The sequence below is a fragment of the Haliotis cracherodii genome, unplaced genomic scaffold (assembly GCF_022045235.1).
Source record: "Haliotis cracherodii isolate W230 unplaced genomic scaffold, xgHalCrac1.p SCAF_8, whole genome shotgun sequence".
NCBI classification, from domain to species: domain Eukaryota; kingdom Metazoa; phylum Mollusca; class Gastropoda; order Lepetellida; family Haliotidae; genus Haliotis; species Haliotis cracherodii.
The window spans coordinates 43,409,051-43,429,749 of NW_027266341.1; the positions used below are offsets into that span (position 1 = coordinate 43,409,051).

The 20,699-nt window shown below is 39.1% G+C and overlaps 1 protein-coding gene across 7 annotated transcripts in view; it reads right to left on the reverse strand.

Annotated features, from left to right (window-relative positions):
- The window catches only part of LOC139450440 (glycine receptor subunit alpha-2-like), a 302,790-nt gene that overhangs the window by 13,320 nt on the left and 268,771 nt on the right, over nt 1-20,699 (reverse strand). For 4 of the 7 annotated variants that reach the window (XM_071232142.1, XM_071232140.1, XM_071232141.1 and 1 more), the window contains one exon: nt 10,710-11,086. In XM_071232142.1, coding sequence (XP_071088243.1) covers nt 10,710-11,086 — 377 coding nt within the window. Of the gene's footprint in view, nt 1-10,709; nt 11,087-16,062; nt 16,217-20,699 lie in introns of those variants that run through there. The other 3 variants (XM_071232144.1, XR_011652225.1, XR_011652226.1) reach the window with 3 other exon arrangements.

Sequence of the window (20,699 nt, forward strand, 5' to 3'; positions counted from 1 at the left end):
TCCAGCGATCTAAAGTTTCCTGTATCCTCTGAATTGATGTATCTAATGATGCGTTTATAGTATCGGATTCGGTTATAACTTCTTGATTGCTACGGAAATATGGTTCGGTATATTCGGTGCTATCGTCTGTGTTACGTTTACTCAATAACATTTTAATCGTCAGCTGGTATTTTATACTATGTAAATCATCTAACCCTCGTTAATTTTACTCGATATGATGGGCTTAATATCGTTAACATCCATGTTGGAATTAATATCCATCTTCCAACCTCTTAGATATTTACCAACGCCGGTGGATGATGTGGGTAAAAATATTAATTCTTGTTGTTTATTCTCATCATCATCATTATTATCTAGTAAAGCGATCAATTCAGCTCTTCTCATTCGAGAATAACCACTCAGCCCACTGTTTCTCGCTTGAGCTTTGAGTTCTCTAACAGTCTGGGGTTTGTTGTATTCCAAACCGAGTAAGGTAATCAATTCAGCTTTTCTCATTCGAGAATATCCATGTAGACCACGTTGCTTTGCCATAGCCTTCAACTCTCTGACAAAAACCATTGTGGTTGAATGGTATATGCAAAATGAGACAAATGTCTAATTGGTTGTTTTTCATATATCTAAATACGTATTCTCCCCAACCTATTCCTCTTATTGATGTAATCTCTCTTCCTAGCATAAATAATCTGGTTCCTGACCCTATCAGCACCGTGTTTCTTACATAAACAATAACGACCTTTGACCCCTATCCCGCATTCAGAACACGTATAGTTTATGTTTCCGCGCCTGATGTAATAATTGTGTATGCCGCAGTAAATTTCAACACAGCGTCGGTTACATAGAGTCGTCTTACCCATGAGTGTAAATATGCAATTATTCATGGTTTATACATCTATCATATCATTTGTGTAAATGCAAATCACATCTACACTGGTGAGGCAGTCAGCCAACGCTATTTATAGATTAGCTAACTAGGTCATGGTTTATGCATAGCAACAGCTGTGGTTATTTATCAGTAGTCATATAGCTGAAAATCAATACAGCAGATAACCCCATAATCACAAATGTGACCTCGCGCTTCTTTTGTTCCTCTGACGGTGTATAAAACTGACTCATTGTTGGTCTCGGTATTGGGTCTAGTTTTTTCCCATAAACGAGGAAGTATTCGTGCATGGCAGATTCCACATCCTTAAACGTTTGAATTGAATGTCCTTCATTACGCATTTCTTCATGAATAAAATCTAATCTCTTCATTCTCTGCCGCGTATATTGTGACTGGGCTGCTTGGAGTTGTTCCATTGCTTCGTTATGTTGTTTATGCTCCTCTTCAACTTCTTTAAAAATAATTACTCCCCGAAAAAGCTAGAGCATCAACAATAGCTCCACCGACCATCATCAAAATTGTTGCCATATGTTTAATGATATAAAATATTCAAATGTTTATATGAATATAATATATTCAAATGTTTAATTACTTCATTATGTCTTCCGGGATAAGCCCTTGTTTGATGAGCAAATCCTTCGTTGCCATAGATAATCCAATATCCAGAATCATCATGCAACTGGAGTAGTCATGCTTCTTAAAGCATTATATAGGAGCTAACCTCTAATTGAACTTGTTGTGGCATTGGGGGTGACGTTTTCTCTTCTCCAGGCTTATAAAAGAACCATACAGCCGCTATACCAGCAACTCCTACTAGTGCCCATGTTTTAATCGGATTAATATTTGAATTATTTATTTCTTCCTGCAGCTATTTTTGGGGGGTTCTTAGTAACTCATGGTTGTTTTTGTGTTTGTGGTGCAATCGCTGGTTTCTCATTCACTAGTTGTTCTTCGTTCACATGTTGTTGCGTTTCCGCAATCTGTTGTGCAGTTTCGTTCACAATCTGTGGTGTCACCTGTTGAGTCTCCATTATTTATTTGAACTTCGTTGTTTATATTATCAAGTGGGCACGTATGTTTAAATTGACAATACCTAGCCGTTATTTAAGCTGTGGTGAGTGGAGCTCACTGAGGTTATAGCGTGTTCGATGAATGGGTCTTTCTCTAGAGATTCGCATAAATACAGGCGATGTTTTGCCGGGGTAGGGAGAAACGTAATAGCTACGATTGTGTATAGTTGTAATATAGCCGACCGTATCGTTTTAGTCATGGTAGCTCCCAGTCTAGACTCGTAACGCGCGTACAGTTTTTGAATCTCTTCGTCGGTCATGTTATCAATTTTTTCTATGGTATAATTTTCTCCCAAATATTGGGAACATTTTCCACCGGCTACCAAAGCCGCGAGTCTTTCTCTATGTTTATCTAAAGATTTATCTACATTTTGATCTGCATCAGATTCTTTGAGCATTTATTCGATGAGTTCGTCGCATTCCATAATGTAATACCTAAGGAGATATTTAAGTCTAACATAATATAATATGGCATATCCAATACATCCCGTAATAATGAACTGTTGCGAAAGAATGATGATTTCGAACCACATTTTATGTCATATTAACCGCTAATGTTCAATTTGCTACATTTTGCTATATTTGCTACATTTTGCTATAATTTTGCTACATTTTGCTAAGCAATTGCATAAGCAGCTGGTTCATCGGTTTTTAATACGAGTTTACAGTGCTTCGTTGCCGATAACAGTTTTCTGACTTTATCTCGTTCAAGCTTGGTATAAATAACATCATTTTCGCGTAAACATTCCTCGAATGAATCTCGATCTTTGCAATGAAAGAGTGCTACCCATTTGGTCTGCTCTCTGAGATCTTTCAGGACAGAGTTGTATTTATGAGTAAGTACCCAAAAGCTATGTTGAGTATGCCGTCCGCAGAATGCTAAATACAAAAGCATATCTTTCTTTTTTGTGAGTTCTTTACTCGCGCTGCAGTCGTCTATTACGAAAACGGTTGATTCTCCTTTGTATTTTTCATGACATACTCGTAAACAGTCTTGTAAACGATCGCCTGGATCGACTCTGTGTACCCCGTCATCATTCATTACCCAATCTCTTGATAGGTATGTTTTATTAACGCTTATAGTCGGGCACAGAATAATAATATGATCGAAAACGTCCTGATAATGACTTTGTAAAATATCTAGAATAAAAGCTGTTTTTCAACAGCCCAATTGCCCGCATATGATAGCGCAGTGCTGATCTTTAGGTAAAAGATTATTAATAGATTGCTTGCACGAATCTTCCATTCTGTATATTAACTTGCGCATCCATAATCACGTACAAATATATGTTTAATTTACCAGCCGTTTCCTGGACACCCTCGCTAGCATTTTCTATTCTCCTCACACTGCCGTGTAGTTGGTCATCGTCCGTTGTTCGCATGTCGAGCCATAGCGCGTACTTCATGGTGAGGTATTCACCCATCGATACACTCCCAGAGACAGATCTTTCACGACCACAATAACTTCCAGGGAACGTTTTATAGAAGGAAGTTTTTTAATCTCATCCCACTGGTGATACGCTAGCATTCCTAGCATTATAGTTGATTAGGAACGCCCTCGATAGTCAATTCTACTTTTGTAATCTTGGGATTGTAGAACTTCTCGGTATTTCTTTTCAGTGCATCGGAGGGGTCCTCGAACAACATTAAAATACCCTTCAACGACTTCGTGGGGACGTTTAGATTGATATTCCACATCGTATCTTTTTTGTCCCTCGTGATCTTTCTATGTCGCAGCACGCGATCGTACAAAATGGCTAAACTTCCTGTATACTGGTTACGAATTTGTCTGGCTAATTCGGGATCCGTTATCATATCGTACTCCAGCGAGATATTGAAAATGGAATAGCTAGCATCTTCACCAGCTCTGATTACTCTACCGTAGTCATTAAGAGTGAGTTTGTATTCTAACCTATCGCCTAGGGATGCTTGATAAAAGGGCATGTGGGAATCTAGTAATTCAAAGTCTAGGGGAACATAGAATCGGTTACTTAATGCGTCGGCAACTGCCTTATCTTTTACGACGGTATCATCACCATTATCAGCGCCCACTCGCAGTCTCAATGTGTTCTTATTACAAATACCTTGGTACTGTAAGTTTCCCGCTCTTTATCCGTTCTCCAGAGATCCATGTTACAATAGTATACATCGCTATCATCGATACTCAAAACTTCATTACCGCTAATTTTAATCGCGATTTTCTTAACGATAGCACAACCTATGTTCTGAACGGGCTCCCTGTTAACGTCGGTAGAAGTCAAACTAATCGTAAATGCTAGTCGGACAGTTCCCGGAACTAACACATCGTGTGCGTCGAGATTAGGAAAGCGAACCAGAAGCGTTTGATTCTGATCGATGGTACTAGGGTTATTAGTTATAGTTACAGACTGACGAATTGCTTTGACCCCTAATGGATCTCGAAGTCTGCGTTGTGGGTTTAACTTGCGTCCGTATTGCGAAGACATTGTTATATTGAAATTATATAACCATATGTTTAATATAAAAATGACTGATTTTGATCTAGATAACATAACTGATACTAGTACAATCGAAGAGGGTACTGATGAAACCAGCTTTGGTGGCACGAATCTTATGGATGAACTTTTACAATCAACCGTTGATGATTATTACAATTGGTTTAAACATGATAGTCCTATTGTTCGTGACTATTCAAAGTTTACAATAGATAGTGATGGGGTATTGCGACTGTGTGACTCTCCGCATATTAAACTTATTAATTCTCCTACTCGTACTAGCCTTGACTACGATATACACTAAACACGGCATCAACACTGTTCGTGATAAATTAGGCGAAGACTATTAAGGTTCTTAGGACTGTGCGGGAAGAACTCAATAATACAGATAATTTGGAGGCTTCCTCGATGGTGGCCTCGAACGGATTCGGAGAAATCTTAGATACCTATTACGATAATTCCACGTTACAGGTACCATCCTCGGAATTTAGTATTAGGGAATTACGAGGTCTTGACAACGCAATGCAAACAATGCGGGGAGAACTCATGAATAATACGGCCAAGATATCCGAAATCGACAAGCATATAGCTTATGAGAAACAAAACTTGAACAGGCGGGCGATGAGTTCAGTAGACGCCGCGTAGCGGAAAGATTGCGTAACTTACAAGATGAAAGATCGGCCCGCATCGAAGCAGCTTCCAGTAATAGAAAGGTACTTCATTCACAAATCAGTAGAATTCGAGAAACTATCGATCAAGTCCTCAACGATGACACTACACTGGCCGATAAAATTAAAACATTGTTCAGAGAACAGGGAATAACAATTGTCAGTATTTTAACCGCGTTGGGATTTATTATATCGACTTTGACTCTCGCGTTAACCGGTGGCACAGGTGGTGGCAGATCACCGCCTACGTCGGATGGTATAAAAGAGTGGATAAAAAAACATTTAAAAGCATTAGGTTCAGCACTGGGAAAGATCGCTGAGAAAGCCGCGGCCGCACTTCCCGGTATAATTGGGAGTGTTGTTTCCTGGCTCTTGAATTTATTAGCCAAGACCACCACTTGGCTTAGTCAAAACTTGTGGGCACTGATCGTAGCAATCACATGGCTGTTGTACGTATCCGCTAAGAACTATTTAACCAAATCAGTTCATTAAGAACTATTTAACCAAATCATGAGTAAACCAACCGCGACTCCACCTAATACAAGCGCTGTTTTTTCATCGATATGTTGTTGATTTTTAGCCTCAATATGTGGGGGTACTTGTGCGTTAGTAGATGGTTGTGCGATAGTTGGTGTTTTTCGCCTGTGATTGTGTGCATTATTAATTCGACGTTAATATCTGAATTTATACCTGGTTTTTGTTGATCGGTAGCAATAACAATTTTATTATTATAGCCTATCACTTGACCGATCTTAAGTTCCATATTACTCGGAGACTTTGGATTGAGCGTACTGTAATACATCTTGAAAACGCTTTATAGACGATGGTATGTCAACTGGTGAATTAATGGCGTCCTCCACGTTTGCGACAAACTGTTTTTGTGCATCGAGCGCCGTCCCAGAACCAAGAATGGACGTTCGTGTTTGCGATTGTGCTCCGAGAATTGCCCATACATAAGTTCTTATCGTTTCATTAACTCTTACAAATCCTGGGTTAGTATAATTATTTTCCGTTTTATCATTAAGAAATTCATTCCAAGCGTTTGCGGTATCGTTCATTTGTATAAATTTTGTAACAATATAAATTAAACCACTCTTAAAACTCATAATATCCCCTCTCCAATCGTTACTATAAAGTTCCCAGCCTTTATACCATCCACCGTTTTTTTTACGATAATCAAACATTCTTGAGTAAAGTTTGCTGGTACTCCACAACTTACCAAAATTAACTGGCAATTTATTAAGTACTTTATATACATAATCGCTTTCTTCTTTGATGGATATTTTTTCCTCTGTGTAAGGAACACCTAGACCATGGTTTGCTCCTTTAATACGCCAATCTTTACTCGTAGAAACATTAAATTCCTGACAAATACGCTCATACGCGGACCTATCATAATTATTATTTGTGGAATTCCACAGTCGATCATACGGTAATGGGGCACTAATTTCTTTAAGTATACGTCTAATCTGATAGTACACGTGAAATGTTATAACAGACTTTTATAGTTCAAATCCTGGAGCAGAAAGAGATACGCCACATCCCGTTGTGGCACACCATATGGCAAAGTTTAACTGATTCTGCCAAAATTGCATCGGATTGTAAAACCAATCGTGCACCATTTTATCGCTAGTTGCCGTGACCCTGTAATTTTTAAAGATATCGGGGAATTTAACGAAAAATTCAGCACCAGGGGCAGTTACTATAATCGATTGATTAGTAATGTAAGTTGATTTCATATTTAAGTTATAATATAGTATCATTGTATATTCAATATGTATGTTACACTCCCGGGAATAACAAATGGTCAGTCCATTGAACTGCTTCATACTATCGACTTGGATGGACAACTCGAAGTAGCTCTATGCGATATAACGTATTACCCGCTGTGGACCAATATAAATACTGTGAGAGGTAATAATGAGATATGGATAAAAGGAGAAGTGCACATTATACCTGATGGGTATCACAGCGTATGCTCACTCAATGAAAAATGTTTTAAGCCTAATGGAGCTAGTCTCACACAAAATGAGTCGAATGGGATGCTGAAATTAAGCGTTGGAGAAGAAAAAGTAATTCTTAACCCGAGCATAGCAGACACACTTGGATTTGATTGGCAAAAATCAATAATACCACCCAATGAAACATTGCAAGGAGTTAAATTGCCCGATTTAGTTCCCTATAAAGAGTTGTGTATCCATCTTGATCAAATAAGCACGACGGATAATATTCAACTAGAAAGTCCTTCAACTCTGCTCAGATCTATTCCAGTGAAAAATGAAAAATATAATAGCGGTAGAACGGAATCTTTCTCACCATTACAATATAAAAAATTAAATGGGGGTATTATTTCAGTCCTCAAAATTTCTATATTAGATGTAAAACACCAACCTGTACATATAGGATACTTAAGTGTAACACTCCATATTATAAATAATTGTTGATTCCATATTTAAGTTGTGATATAGTATCATTGTATATTTAATATGTATGTTACACTCCTGGGAATAACAAATGGTCAGTCTATTCAACTGCTTCGTACTATCGATAACTCGGATGGACAACTCGAAGTCACTATCTGCAACGTAACGTATTACCTGCTGTGGACCAATATAAGTATTGCTAGAGATAATTATACGTTCTTAATAAATAAAAAAGAACACTTTATACCTGATGGGTATTACAGCGTATGCTCACTCAATGATGAAATTTTTAAACCTTTGAGAGTTAGTCTCACACAAAATGAGTCGAATGGGATGCTGATTTTGAACACAGGAGAAAAGGAAGTAGGTATTATCCTGTACTTAACAAAAACACTTGGATTTTTATTAGGAGAAGAAAAAATATTCATATTGATACCACCCAACCAAACACGGCATGGAGATAAATTACCCGATTTAGTTCCCTATAAAGAGTTGTGTATCCATCTTGATCAAATAAGCACGACGGAAAATATTCAACTAGAAAGTCCTTCAACTCTGCTCAGATGTGTTCCAGTGAAAGATGAAAAATATAATAGCAGTAGAATGGAATCTTTCTCAACATTACAATATAAAAAATTGAATCTGGGTATTATTTCAGACCTTAAAATTTCTATATTAGATGTAAAACACCAACCTGTACATATAGGATACTTAAGTGTAACACTCCATATTATAAATAATGATTGATGCATCAGGCCCTGGAAGACATGGAAGGATTCGATAAACCCGGTACCAATGGTAAGTTATACGCTTTACACTTACACGATAATGTATACAAGCGGAAAGAAGTTACACTCACAGGTAATCGAGAAGATTTAAGCGATGTCGACGTTAGTAGACTCCATAAAAACACTTCGTACAATATTATTCTCAACGGTGAGAATAAATGGACTATGGTCGAAGCAAACATCAAGTGGCTATTGAATATCGTCATTACCCCACCTTATGTTATGATGGGTAAGGGACATAATTTAACTAAGATAATAAATAGTGGTATCGTACTCGCGGCCTATATCCCATCAAAACAAAAAAGTGTGTTAGTCTCTCCCCTGCCAGAAAACCCAGGTCATATGTTATATAGTCGTCCGGCCTTAAAAAAAGTTAGTTTACATTTGGTTACAGAATTCGATGATATTAAAGTGCAATACCTAATATTTCTACGCTTATTATTGAAGTCTTGTTCGGAGATGTACCGGAAGATGCCTTCGAAATATTACCAGGTTTATCGATTAAATGGCTCAAGAAACACGAGCATCAACGTTGCAGTATTATTCATATCGGAGCATCAGCCGTTGCAACCCTCGAGGGGGTCCAAATTATTAAAAGTGACAGCATTTCTCTTACTAAGATATTCTTGCCGTATAATATACATTTGATAAGGTTGATGTATACTCTCAAAACATTTAAGCAAGACCAATTTAAGACTATTATATATTCGTAATATACACTATGAATTTATATCCAGCGCTCGATGAAGCAATTGAAAAGATGGAAACTGTTGATGGATTTCGATTACATCAAATAAGCGACATAAAACATTGAATAGAGAAGGATAGGGAGTTGAGACTTGGATTGTATAAAAAGTATCGCAGAGCCGTGAATGCTCTGGACGGAGTTGACACCGCTCTTGTAGCAGCTGGCATGGGACACGGTGTAGCGGGTGTCGGTTTACTATCAACTATAATCAACGCGCCTATCGTGCTCGGCATGGAAATAGGTGCCGGAGTCTCGGGACTGGCAGGAATAGCGATAAAATTCATTTCTCGTAGGTTACAAAAGAAAGCATTAAAATACGATAGTATTCAGATACTCGCCGAAGCAAAGTTGAACAGCATTGAGGATCATATTTCGACAGCAATGGTCGATTGTAAGATATCCGAGGATGAGTTTCGTTTAGTGCTGTCGGAACTCACCAAATACAACGCAATGAAGCAGGAGATTCGATCAAAATCTCGTAAGACCAGTGGTATTAGCGAAGACGAGAAAAAAAAGTTCATAGAACAGGGGAGGCAACAAGCGCGTCAATTATTCCGTGCCAAAACCAAAGAACTGGTTGGAGATTTAAAATAGATTGCTTACTATCGTTAGATCACATTTAGAAAAATGCTTACATAAATATATATAATAATGGAGATAAAAAAAGCTATTAAATGGAGAGAATTACCACAAGGTTTTTATTATATCAGTGATGTCAAACCAACCAAATACGGTTATCAATTGTTTCTTATCAATTTACAAGAAGAGTGTAGTTATATAGTCTGGTCTCCTAGTAAAATGAACGAATAAATTTTTATTACCATTTAGGCTCATCTAAAGCAATGATTGGTTGTAGGTGGTGGTGAGCTAGAGCCAATTTAACTTAATCTTATGACTATCATTGAATCGCATAATCATTTTGGCATAAAAAATTCCCTCTGAAGTAGCAGTATGGTATATAAATCCAGCTCCAGTGGGGTTGCGGCAGAACCCCTACTACCTATACTACTTGTGTCTCTTGCTGTCTGTCGTTTCTTGAAGTGTCCTCTTTTGCCAGTGATTAAAGTTGGTTTGGAAAAATTCGTTCTTGACAGGAAACATGGTGATCAGGATTGTTGTTGAGGGGTTCCGAGAGGACAGATTTCATATCAGATTTGACAAAATAGGTGTTGTTTTCTTTTCATCTGGTGGATATCGACCTGAAAGTGTCTACGATGTTTTTGTCACTACGGTTACATATGATTTCTGAAGAACTCTTCAGACATCAACACAAAGCTGAGGCAGTATGCGACATCAACATTATCCAGAAAAATACCAGGACCAACAACCACTTTACTAGTATTTACAAGTTAATTCCCAATATCTTACGCTTGAAGTCACATATCCAACCATTTAAGGCGACTTAACGGCTCCGATATTTAGGCTCAGTGACTTAGTAACTTAGTGATTCATAATATCATTTCTCCACATCAATATCAATCACTGGAAAAACTGGAAACTTCAAGAAACCGTAGACATTCCTTCTTCCATCTTATAAATGTCTATCCTTTTAAACGCCAGTATTCAATGTATACAACATTTAACCCAGAACAGAGTTATGGCAGTACGAAAATCAAACCAAAAATAGTTAATTGTCAAAACAAAGAAAAAATACTCACCGTTATTTTCTGTTCACAGAAACAATTATTTTTCCGTCTAGAAAGCAATTCCTTTTCTCCCCTTCTGGTTAAAACATTCACATATGCAAACTCCAATAAGGCTGAAAATACAAACACAAGACAGGTGACAGTCCATACATCAATGGCCTTGATGTATGACACCTTGGGGAGACTGGCTTGAACATTTGAACCATGTGTGTTAAGGGTGAGTACCGTTAGGACACCGAGTGAGACGCGAGCAGGTATGGACTCCAGATCCAGCCAAAAGGATACCCAAGAGAGGACAACGATGAGGATACTTGGAACGTACACCTGGATGATGTAGTAACGTATGTCTCTCTTCAGCGTGAAAAATGCTTTGATACACGCAAAAGACGCTGCAAGATAAAAAGCAAGTATATTACATTCAGACAGTGCGCTCTTCTCGACAAATCCATAGTAAATATGTCCTCAGCATCCAAAGTCCAATTCATCTATTAATTAGATAAAGCTAATCGTAGCTGTTGAAACTGTTGAGCTATTTGCAAGAGACCATTTACGGATTATATTTACGCATAATTTCAGTATTACATTGTAAGTGTAATTTACCATCGACAATATGTATGTTTTTACCAAGACAAGAGAATATAAATCATCCACAAAGGCTCGTTCCATACAAATTATTCCATGGTAGGACAAACTATCAAGCTCAAAACATGACAAAATATTTGACGATTTAAAGGTAACCAAATCTAAAATATGCAAATTACCATACGTTAAAGCCCAAACGTTAACATCAAGATATCTAAGCATATATACATTGGGAAGGGTTCTCCGCAGGATCAAAAGCCATTGGATGCAAACGGTATTTGAGCCACATGTCTTATTTATATGAACAAGAAAGAGAGAGGTCATTACGCAAGTGTGATTTGGGATGGTTAATATCCTGTGCTGTGTAGTAACTTTATATTTGGCGATCCATGGCGAACAATATTATTGTTCCAAAACACACAAGCCCGGTAACGTTTATCAATGTCAATGTTGCATTCTAAATATGTATGTTCCTTTCCAAACAAACGGTTTCTAATTATTCTAAAATGTGCGCATTAATATATTATGTCAAATTTCAATATGTAGGAATTTTAAACTACTTTTAATAAATCAAGGCATTCAATCTTGTAAAAAGATATGTGCGGTAGAGTGAGTTAATATTTAACGTCACATCGGCATATTTCAGTCATATCGAGACGAGAATTTAGACTTTATAGTGAGTGAGTGAATGAGTTAAAATTGAACGTCGCATCAGCATTGTGTCAGACATATAGCGACGAGACCTAGTTCACTTATTGACAGTGAGTGAGTGAGTGAGTGTGGTTTTACGCCGCTTTTAGCAATATTCCAGCAATATCACGGCGGGGGACACCAGAAATTGGCTTCACACATTTTCAAGTAACTTAAATTGAGATGTCTGCTTACACTGAAAAGAGATATTTGACATGAATCCCTGCAATTGCAGATTCCGGTTTGTCAAGAGCTGCTTTAGCAGCAGCATCGGCTTTTAAGGTACCTGTTATGCCTACATGACTTGGTAACCAGCAAGAGACGATGTCATATTGGCCAGTAGAAAGATCAGTGAAGGATTTGATTTTTTTTGTTTAATATAGGTTAAAGCTGTAAATATATCTTTGGCAACTTTGTCACCACCCTTGGACTTGTCTGTAAAAATCAATTTTATCTTTACAGGATAAAATGGTTTATTTCAGTTGGGCAATCCTGGGATAGGTGACCCATCATTTAATTTGTGCACTATAGTATTTATGTTGCAGGCTAAGGGAGGTAACTCGGGTCTACAAGCTATAATTTTGCATTACAGGCCAGCTCCCATGATATTATTCAGGTTATACATTAGTAGCATGGCAAAGGGAGATAACTGAAGTAAACCTTTAATGTGTAGGAATTCCCCTCTGCCTTTCGCTTTTGGCGGCCATTACAGGCAAACTGTTTTTTCCTCGTGTTCCTGCAGATACTTTAGTGTTTCGCAGCATGTCAGGGAGAGGAAAACCAATGAGGAAGCGGCCGACACGTGGGACAAGAGCGGCCACGAAGAGGAAACGGAAGGAACAGCCCCCTTCGCAGTCGTCACCGCCCGGCATGCCCGAAGCAGCGATGGGACAGCTAGATAACTTGGCGACAGCACGTGGACCCAGTCAGAGTGGCGGTCAAGTTCAAACAGACAGGACGGCGCCTTCCCAGACTTCGTCAGGTGAAAATGCCAGTGGGTCTAGACCGTCTGGGGGTGAGTTTGTTGACATATCCTTTAATCCAAAAGTTACAAATAATATAACGGAATTGGTTTCCTTACCCACTCAGCCGTTTAGTACACAAACACAGTCAGTCACTTCACACGCACAGCCCCCATGTTTCCCTCCCATACTGTTCACCGGGAGTGAGTTTACCCCTCCCATGACACAATGTGGTGATGATGATTTGGGGGCTAACGTTCCTTCAAGTATCAAACAAAAGATATGTAATGGTGAATATATCAATCTTGCATTGCTGCTGAAATCTGACCGAGAATTACAAGATTATGCTTGTACATCAGCCATTTTCCTTAACTCGGAAGGTCATTTGGAACTAAAACCAAAGGCTTCAGGTAAAGTGATTGAAACCATAGCTGAGTGGACAACTGCATTCACAGTGTATATCAGCATTTTTATAAAGAGTCACCCGGAACATATACAAGGAATGCTCAAATACATGAACACAATTCGTCTGGGGGCATCTCGTCATACTGGGATTGGTTGGAGAACGTATGATGAGCAGTTCAGGCTGCGTCAAGCAAGAAATCCACAGAAATCATGGGGGTCAATCAATGTAGAGCTTTGGATGTTATACATGCAAGTTCCGTCCCAGTATTTTGGCTCATTCCCCAGAAAGGATCACCAGTCATTTCGTGTCCATAACACGAACAGAAACTCAACATGCCATGACTACAACTACAGGTATTGCAGTCGAGACAAGTGCAAGTTCAAACACACCTGCTCCAAATGTGGAGGAAATTCCCACCCTGCATCTAACTGTTTGTCCAAAACACAATCTGGCAAATTTGTATACACTAGGCAGAACCCCAATCAGACCCCAAGTTCTTCAACAAATGGCAAGAAATTATCCCAACCAGGAAGTGGCGCATCTGCTAATACAGGGATTTCAGGCAGGTTTTAAGCTTTGTTATACAGGACCGAGAGTGCCGACTACCACTGTTAAAAATCTTAAATCTATTGACCAAAATTTCTCAATAGCCCAGCAAAAGGTGCAAAAAGAGTTAGCTTTAGGTAGGATAGCCGGCCCTTTTGATTTTCATCCATTTCCTGATTTGAAACTATCACCAATAGGTCTGGTTCCCAAAAGTGTTCAAGGAGAGTACAGATTGATCCACCATTTGTCCCATCCAGAAGGTCAGAGTGTTAATGATTTTATTGACCAGTCTATCAGTTCAGTAGAATATGCAAGATTCGATAAGGCTGTGTCAATGATTCATGACTTAGGAAAAGGAACCTTACTGTCTAAAGCAGATATCAAAAGTGCCTTTAGGCTTTTAATTGTTTCACCCAGTGATTTTAATCTCCTTGGTTTTAAGCTAGGTGACAGCTTTTATTTTGACAAGTGTCTCCCGATGGGTTGTCGGATCAGTTGTGCCTTATTTGAAAAATTTTCATCCTTCATCGAATGGGCGGTACACCAGAAGTCTGGCCATGGCAACATAATGCACTACTTGGATGATTTCTTGTTTGCAGGACCAGCAGACACTTGTCAATGTAAAGACTCTATGGATGCTTTTCATCAAATTTGTTATCAATTGGGGGTGCCGGTAGCTCATGAAAAAACTGTTGAACCTACAACAAAGATTACCTTTCTTGGATTAGAGTTAGATTCTATCAATATGTGTGTAAGGGCACCACAAGAAAAGATACACAAGGCTTCCCTTATGATCAACCATGCTCTGTCACATTCTAAGCTCAGGCTCACAGAGATTCAGTCCTTGATCGGGGTGTTAAATTTTTTGTGTAATGCGGTCGCGCCAGGCAGAGCATTTTTGAGACGCCTCATCTCGTCGACATGTGGAAAGAAAAAGCACCACAGGATCAGGATAACCAAAGCTATGAAGGCAGATCTAACAGTTTGGAAGCTATTTCTGGATAACTTCAATGGGATTTCAGTCATGAGATCAAGATGGTGGGAGTCCTCAACTCACCTGCAGCTTTTCACGGATAGTGCAGGGGCCAATGGTCTGGGCTTTGGGATATACTTTCAAGGAAAATGGGCATGTGACAAATGGCCAGGAAGCTGGATACAAGCTGGTTTCACACAGAACATAACACTGCTGGAGTACTTTCCTATTGTGGTTTCCATTGAAACATGGGGTCCATATTTGGCAAATAAGAAAGTATTGTACCACTCTGATAACCAAGCAGTAGTACAAATTATTAACACCTTATCTTCAAAGTGTGAACATGTTATGTCATTGGTCCGTCATCTCGTGCTTCGATGTTTAGAGCTTAACATAACGATTAGGGCAGAATACATCGAAGGAAAGTGTAATGATTTAGCTGATTCACTGTCGCGTTTCCAGTTTTCCAGGTTTCACCAGCTCGCTCCAGAGGCGGAGCGAAAAGCAACACCAGTGCCACCAGGAGTTTGGAAAATCTTGAAGCTGAGTCCCATAGATTGATTAAGGCATCCTTGGCTACAAGTACCAGGAAGACCTATATGAGTGCAATACATTCATTTTCTAGCTTCCGTCAGGCTTTAGGCTTGCAAGCAGTTTGGCCTGTCTCGGTAGAGCAGCTTATACAGTACATTTCATATCTTTCACTAAGATCTTTGTCCTCAGCTACTATTAGTCTACATGTCTCAGCCTTAAGTTATCAACACAAGATACAAGGTTTGTCTGATCCATCAGTTCATTTCATTGTCCGGAAGATGCTTGAAGGTAGCAGACGCCTTACAAAGAAAGTAGATGTCAGAGCTCCAATATCTTACAAGATTTTGCTGCAGATGCCTGTGGCTTTAGGAGTGATATGCAATTCATCATATGAAGCAATACTATTTAAGGCTGCCTTCTCTTTAGCGTTTTTTCGGCTTTTTCCGGGTTGGCGAACTTGTTTACACTGACAGTGAGCATTCGGATCGACCGTTAATGTTACAAGATGTTTCTCTTGAGAAAACCGCTTTGAGAGTGCAAATCAGGCATTCGAAGACGGATCAGAGAGGGAAAGGTACAATTCTGTACATACACGCCGTTCCAGGAAGCAGGATGTGCCCTGTCAGCTGCCTTTGTCAGTATTTGGAAGTCCGACCACCAGGTTCAACTTACCTGTTTTGTCATTATGACATTCAGCCAGTCACTAGGTACCAGTTTTCAGCTATTGTTTCCAAATGTGTAAGGCTACTGGGTTTAAACCCCACCCTGTATAAATCCCATTCCTTCAGAATCGGGGCGGCTTCCTCTGCAGCAGACATGGGTGTACCTGCAGAAAAGATACAGCAGTGGGGTCGCTGGCAGTCTGCTGCATACGTTTCTTACATTAGAACTTTCTGAGCAGTATATTTATGCTTTCATTCCATTAATGTACTTTCTTACACAGGGCAAGTCCTAACTAAACCCTCTTAACTAACTTCAGCTTCATAACAATCATCATGATCAAATATCACATACTGTTCATTTTTATGCATTCATGTATATGTTGTTTTCCTCATTACTTCATTTCATTCTAATAATGTTATTACCTGCTTTACCAAGGTGTTTGGTTATTGTATGTTGTATAAAAAAAAAAAAAAATTGTTCATGCATTAATTAAGTCTTTTTTTACAGATGTTTGGATTGTAGGCTCATCATTTGTCTATTGGGCTCAGCGGCAGAGTTTCAGATTAAAGTTAGGGAGGCATCTCGGCTTACATAAATTGGGTTTCACCTTAAGTTGGTTTGGCAAGAGAGGGATGCACTGGAGTGAGCTCAGACAGCTATTGCTGACCCAGCTTGAAAGGAAACCTCCTCCAAGTGTCATAATTCTCCACTTAGGTTCAAATGATCTGGTAAGCTCCCCTATTAGGAATTTGGTTCAAAATGTTACAGAGGATGTCACATATTTTGCTCAGATACTTCCTTTCACAGTCTTTGTATGGTCTGAGTTACTGCCACGACAGTATTGGCACATGGCTGCAAATTACAAATCAGTGGAGAAAGCCAGAAAGCGCTTAAATAGAGCAGGCATGAGTGCAGTGCTAAGGGTTGGAGGGCGATCCATAAAGCATGGTATTCGGGCTCAGGATTTGGGGATGTACAGGCATGATGGTGTCCATCTTTCAGATGTAGGGCTTTCCATATTTGTCAATACCTTTCAGGAGGCTTTGGAGTACTTCCTTCTGGATGACCGATCAAAGGTGTTTACTGGCAATTAAATGTGAAGTTCTTTTTCTGTGCTAAGTATTGGAGGGTCTGTGTATAGACACAGTCCTGTGGCGTAATACTTGCGGGTTGGGCATAGTAATTTCCGGAGGCCTTCGATGAGCGCTACCCGCGAGGGCCTAGCTTGCTTAATGACACGCTGGTTGACCTCCTTTGGTGTACCCTGGGGGGATCAAAGTCATTTCGCTTTTTGATGACTCGTTATGTGTTTATCCTCTCGAGTCAAGTTTTTCTGTTTGTCCTATTGCCTTCGGGCCGGCATTCAGTGATTTTGGTTCGCCCAACCTGCAGGGTTATGCAAAATATCATCCCCCTGTAATTTCACGAATAAAGCCGTGGCCATACTCCACACTTAACTTTACATAATCTTTTGGTTATTTATTCATCTAGTATGCTCTAGATTGGCATTATCTTGAAATAATCAATTTTATCTTTACAGGATAAAATGGTTTATTTCAGTTGGGCAATCCTGGGATAGGTGACCCATCATTTAATTTGTGCACTATAGTATTTATGTTGCAGGCTAAGGGAGGTAACTCGGGTCTACAAGCTATAATTTTGCATTACAGGCCTGCTCCCATGATATTATTCAGGTTATACATTAGTAGCATGGCAAAGGGAGATAACTGAAGTAAACCTTTAATGTGTAGGAATTCCCCTCTGCCTTTCGCTTTTGGCGGCCATTACAGGCAAACTGTTTTTTCCCCCTCCCGATACCCTCCCATATTATAGCTTAAAAGTTTATATTTACATTGCAGACATGTCTTGAGCTACATGATTAATGTATATACCTTATGAAGGTTAGTAAGTTACAATTTCTGCCTAGAAGTTTTGCTGTTTCAGGTTGTTGTGGATGATTACAGGGGTATCAAGCCAAATTTAAGTTCTGCTTTGTCACGGCAGCAGGACTCCATTCAGTCACTGAGGTGAGGTTCGTTCCACGCCATGTGTGACAACGCGGCGTAATACTTGCGGGTTGGGCATAGTAATTTCCGGAGGCCTTCGATGAGCGCTACCCGCGAGGGCCTAGCTTGCTTAATGACACGCTGGTTGACCTCCTTTGGTGTACCCTGGGGGGATCAAAGTCATTTCGCTTTTTGATGACTCGTTATGTGTTTATCCTCTCGAGTCAAGTTTTTCTGTTTGTCCTATTGCCTTCGGGCCGGCATTCAGTGATTTTGGTTCGCCCAACCTGCAGGGTTATGCAAAATATCATCCCCCTGTAATTTCACGAATAAAGCCGTGGCCATACTCCACACTTAACTTTACATAATCTTTTGGTTATTTATTCATCTAGTATGCTCTAGATTGGCATTATCTTGAAATAATGGATCTGTGAGAATTATGTTTTTGTTCACTGTTGGTGGTGTGCTTGTTGATAAACCAAATGATTTGTTTCGGAGTTTTTGAGTTGGGTTAGAGTTAGTGGCTTCACCATCTGCCAGGGAGGAGAAGACAAAGTAGGTAAGACAGAAGACGGTAAGATGATGTAATATGTAGATCTATTTTAGCTACAATAATGTGTGGTTGAATTCTGATTGTAAGTGGTTGAACCAGGTTTGACAGAGTTTGAAACAGTTTTTCATATTGACGGTGGAAAGCAATTGTATGCTGGATTTGATTTATTTAAAAGCAATTTAGTAAATGTATTGCAGTGAAAGTTTCATGTTCGAGTGAGTGAGTGAGTGAGTGAAATTTAACGTTACATCGGCAATATTTCAGCCATATTGTGACGAAACAGTTATAATAGTTATATTTTGATTTAATTTAAAAGCTGTCAACGATGGACAGTAAGATAACTAGAGTATCACAGTTTCGATTTTAAAACTAGTTGAGAACAGTAAAAAGAATACATTTTCAATCAACAATACAATACAAAAATGGACTATAGATCACCAGCAACCAAAGTTAGGCCACCTCACTAGGGACCGTGGGGACTTACATTACTTTTGCTACCTGCACGGCTCCCCAGCAGGATTTACACTAACACTTCAGCTGCTGGTGATGGGATGCAATTAAGCCAACAGTTAAAATAAACAAATATACTACGTTGAAAACCGATGTAAGAATAAATGCACTTTGAATGATGTGGTCTTACATATCCTCTCAGGGGGACAATAATTTTACGCTACTTCAACCCCCTTTGAGGATATAGCCACTAACAATCTAAGTTACATATTATACATTACAAATAATTTTTTTTAGCTATTTACACAATTCAAAATTTATCAATAAGTTCAATTTCTTTTAAAAAGCCTATAAGAAAATGAGAATTGATTCTATTAAAAAGATCCGTCATTGATGATTTGAAATATTTATCCCTTGTGATGGAAAAATCAACACAGTCATCATGTTCGAGTGAAGGTTTATCAGCCTCAACATACAAACTCACCACAAGGCTCCACCATGGACAATGGTCTAGTTTGGAGCATATTAACTATCTGTACAAGTGAAGGACGGTTGTCTTATCCCTTCCCAACTAGGAAGTTGAAACGACCTTTAACAAGTCGAGAGCTTTCAGGTACTTTGCCTTAAGATATTTGATGTGTGGCAAGAATGTGAGATGACGGTCAAATATGAGGCCCAGGAATTTGGCCTCCACTACCTTGATAGAAGTCCCATCTAAAAATAAATTTGGATCCATGTGAGGTTTATATTTACGACAAAAGTGAATACAGTTTGTTTTGGATTAAGAAAATATGAAGCCATTTTCGTTGGCCAATTTTTAAATTTTGTTAAGACAGAGCTGTAGCTGTCTTTCTATTGTATGCATATTATTTCGACGACAAGAAATGTTGAAATCGTCCACCAAAAGTGAACCATCAACGTTATTATTTAATACTTTAGTGACACTATTAATTTTGATTCTGAAAAGTCTGACTGATAATACTGTGCCTTAAGGGACGCTCTGGCCTTGGTCGAAATGATCAGACAAGGTAGAGCCCATTGGCCAATTTTTAAATTTTGTTAAAACAGAGCTGTAGCTGTCTTTCTATTGTATTCATATTGTTACCGACCCGTGAAGACCTGGGGTAGAATAGGTCTTCAGCAGCCCATACTTGCTGTAAAAGGAGACTATGCTTGTCGTAAGAGGCGACTGACGGGATCGGGGTGTCAGGCTCGCTGCATGTCATCGTTTCCCATTGCTCATGATATCAATCACTGGATTGTCTGGTCAAGACTCGATTATTTACAGACCGCCGTCATATTGCTGAGTGCGGCGTTAAACAACAAACAAACCAACATCATATTCTTACCACGACAAGAAATTTGAAATCGTCCAAAAAGTTAACCATCACCGCAATTGTTTTATACATTAGTAAGACTATTAATATTGATGCTGAAATGTGCGACTTATAGTATGCTGCTTTGAGTGACACCCTGATCTTGAGCAAAATGATCAGACAAGGTACAGCCCACTCCTACTTGAAATTGTCTGTTGTTTAAACAATCAGATATGACCTGAGGTAATCTGCCCCGAAATCCGAATTCAGGCAAATCTTTTAAAATACCATGTTTCCACGTTGTGTCATATGCCTTCTCGC